Source organism: Mastomys coucha, unplaced genomic scaffold (assembly GCF_008632895.1).
Source record: "Mastomys coucha isolate ucsf_1 unplaced genomic scaffold, UCSF_Mcou_1 pScaffold3, whole genome shotgun sequence".
Taxonomy (NCBI): domain Eukaryota; kingdom Metazoa; phylum Chordata; class Mammalia; order Rodentia; family Muridae; genus Mastomys; species Mastomys coucha.
This window is the reverse complement of record NW_022196909.1, coordinates 71,316,194-71,318,730: the sequence shown is the minus strand read 5'-3', so window position 1 is coordinate 71,318,730 and position 2,537 is coordinate 71,316,194. Positions and strand designations below refer to the sequence as shown.

The window sequence follows — 2,537 nt, the reverse complement described above, 5'->3', positions numbered from 1 at the left end:
TCTGTATAGCCTTGGCTGTCCTGGAACTCATTCTGTAGACCAGGCTGGCCTCGAACTCAGAAATCCGCGTGCCTCTGCCTCCCAAGTGCCGCCGCCGCCACCGCCACCGCCACCACCACCACCACCACCAGCAGCAGCTAAAGATTTATTTATTCATTATATGTAAATACACTGTAGCTGTCTTCAGAGACACCAGAAGAAGGCATCAGATCTCATTACAGATGGTTGGGAGCCACCATGTGGTTGCTGGCATTTGAACTCAGGACCTTCAGAAGAGCATTTGCACTGAGCCATCTCTCCAGCCCAGCACCTGCCTTCTTTACATCCTTTACTGGCTAACAGACAAACATGCATGAACTCAGTTTTTACCCTGCCAGCGAGATAGAACTTGTTCCTGAGATGGCTGGTCTCAGGAAATTGTCTCCTAAAGATGTGACCAGGAGAAAACACTTGATGTCAACCTCCAACTTCCACATATACGAACACATATGTAAACTGGAAGACAGAGAAGCCATTCTGATACATACGTGCCTTGGAGAGATCGTGTTCAGTGACGTGAGGCAGATACTCCTGCCTAGAATCCCCAGCAAGAGGGTAGGAGTGGCTCATTTGTGCATCTAGTCATAGTCCTCTGTGAACTGCTGCTTTTCTGTTTTTACAATTTAGTTTTATCAGTTTTAAAACATATTGTGTGGGGCTGGAGAGATGGCTCAGTTGTTAAGAGCACTAGATGTTCTTCCAGAGGTCCTGAGTTCAATTCCCAGCAACCACATGGTGGCTCACACTCATCTGTAATGAGATCTGATGCCCTCTTCTGGTGTGTCTGAAGACAGCTACAGTGTACTCATACATAAAATAAATAAATCTTTAAAACATGCCTGTAATCTTACCATCTAGCTGAGTGAGCAATGAGGATAGTCCCAAGTTCCAATGCATACACAGACTGTTTCTCAAAACTTAATACCCTGAAATCTCTGACAGATTTTTGTTTTGTGTCTCTGTGATGGCTCAGCAAGCTTGCTGTTCTCTAACCTACATGCCTACATGATATGTGCCTGCATGCACACATACACACACACCAAGTAAAATCCAGTAAAGAATTAATATTCACAACTGCTGGGCAGTGGTGGCACACGCCTTTAATCCCGGCACTTGGGAGGCAGAGGCAGCAGATTTCTGAGTTCGAGGCCATCCTGGTCTACAGAGTGAATTCCAGGACAGTCAGGACTACTCAGAGAAACCCTGTCTGGAAAACCAACCAAACAAAAAGAGAATATTCACAACTAAATAGTTGTACAAAACCTTGAGGCTTCCAGCACTTCTGTTTCCTTTTTTGTATTTATTTTTGAGATGAGGTCTCACTGTGTGGGTCAGGCTTCCTTGGAACTCGGGGCAGTCTCTCTGCTTTACTTTTCTGTGTGCTGCTGGACTGATAAGCATGAGTCACCTGGGTCCCTGTGTACTTAGCCACATGGTGCTTTGCGAATCCCAAGAGTATGTTACTAGCTGAGTTCTGTGTCCGCCAGCTAAACGTTCTCTGGGGGCGGAGGGTTCCTTCCTCCTACCCCAGCTCTGGCCTCACACACTACAAGCCCTGCCTAGTTCCACGTGTCCTCGGAACACTGGGCGGTAGGGCAGTGCTTGGCTCAGCTAGATATGATTACAGGCGAGACTGCTGACGTCATCATCTTCCACCCACAAGACCCGGAAGAGAGGAAGGGGTGGAACCGAACGCTCCCTCCTCCTTTTCTCTCTCCTCCTTCTCCAGCAGCCACCAGAGACCCCCAGATCTACCAGCTCAGGACCCCTACAGCCAGGTAGGATAAAGGCAGAGGGGATAGCACGGCGGGCGCAGGGTCGGGAGTAGATGCTGGGCCGCCACCTGCAGGCTGTCAGGTTCCTTAAGCTCTTTCCCATGGACACTGAGATCCCGCCGTCCAACTCCTGACTCCCAACCAAGCCCTGTGGTCCTGGGTGCTTGCTCAGTCCCTAGTACCCCCCAGATCCTTAGATCTTCTAACTCCCAGGTCTCCTCCAGCCCCAACGGCGAACCCCCAACCCTCTTCCACCCTCAATCCCTCCCCTTGTTGCTATTTCCTGATCAGATCTGCTTTCTCTACCTCAGTATTCCCTGTCAAAACTCCTGCCCCAAATTAACGCAGATACCATCTGCTACCTGTGGGGACTGGCCTGCTGCAGCTTCTGCAGTCAACTATTTCCGGCCCAACGCAGGCCCCTGGATCCATGCAAGGTCAGCCTGGGAACCATTCTAAGTTCCCTGGCAGTACACATTCCCTGAGTTCTAGAGCTGACAGTTAGCAGGTCTTTGACTGGAGGAGGGGCCCCCTGTGCCTCAAGAGACTGTAAGTTCTGCCGGGGAGAGAAGGCCAGGGAAGAAAGAAAGAGGCCTATTTACAGCCTGTCCACCTACAAACCCAGCCGTCCACTCAACTGACCCAGCCGTCCACTCACTCACTCACCACGCAGCAGCCGTCCACTCACTCTCCACCCAGCCGTCCACTCACTCTCCACCCAGC

General features: G+C 50.6%; 2 protein-coding genes across 3 annotated transcripts in view; one reads left to right on the top strand and one right to left on the bottom strand.

The window, feature by feature from the left end:
- The window catches only part of Uhrf1 (ubiquitin like with PHD and ring finger domains 1), a 60,438-nt gene that overhangs the window by 42,073 nt on the left and 15,828 nt on the right, over positions 1–2,537 (bottom strand). The gene's annotated exons all lie outside the window — the stretch shown is intronic.
- Positions 1,398–2,537, top strand: part of Ticam1 (toll like receptor adaptor molecule 1) — a 7,626-nt gene continuing 6,486 nt past the window's right edge. Inside the window, exon 1 of one of the 2 annotated variants that reach the window (XM_031348686.1) lies at positions 1,398–1,817. In XM_031348686.1, coding sequence (XP_031204546.1) covers positions 1,657–1,817 — 161 coding nt within the window. In that variant the 5' untranslated portion in view covers positions 1,398–1,656. The remainder of the gene's footprint in view (positions 1,818–2,537) is intronic. The other variant, XM_031348687.1, reaches the window with a different exon arrangement.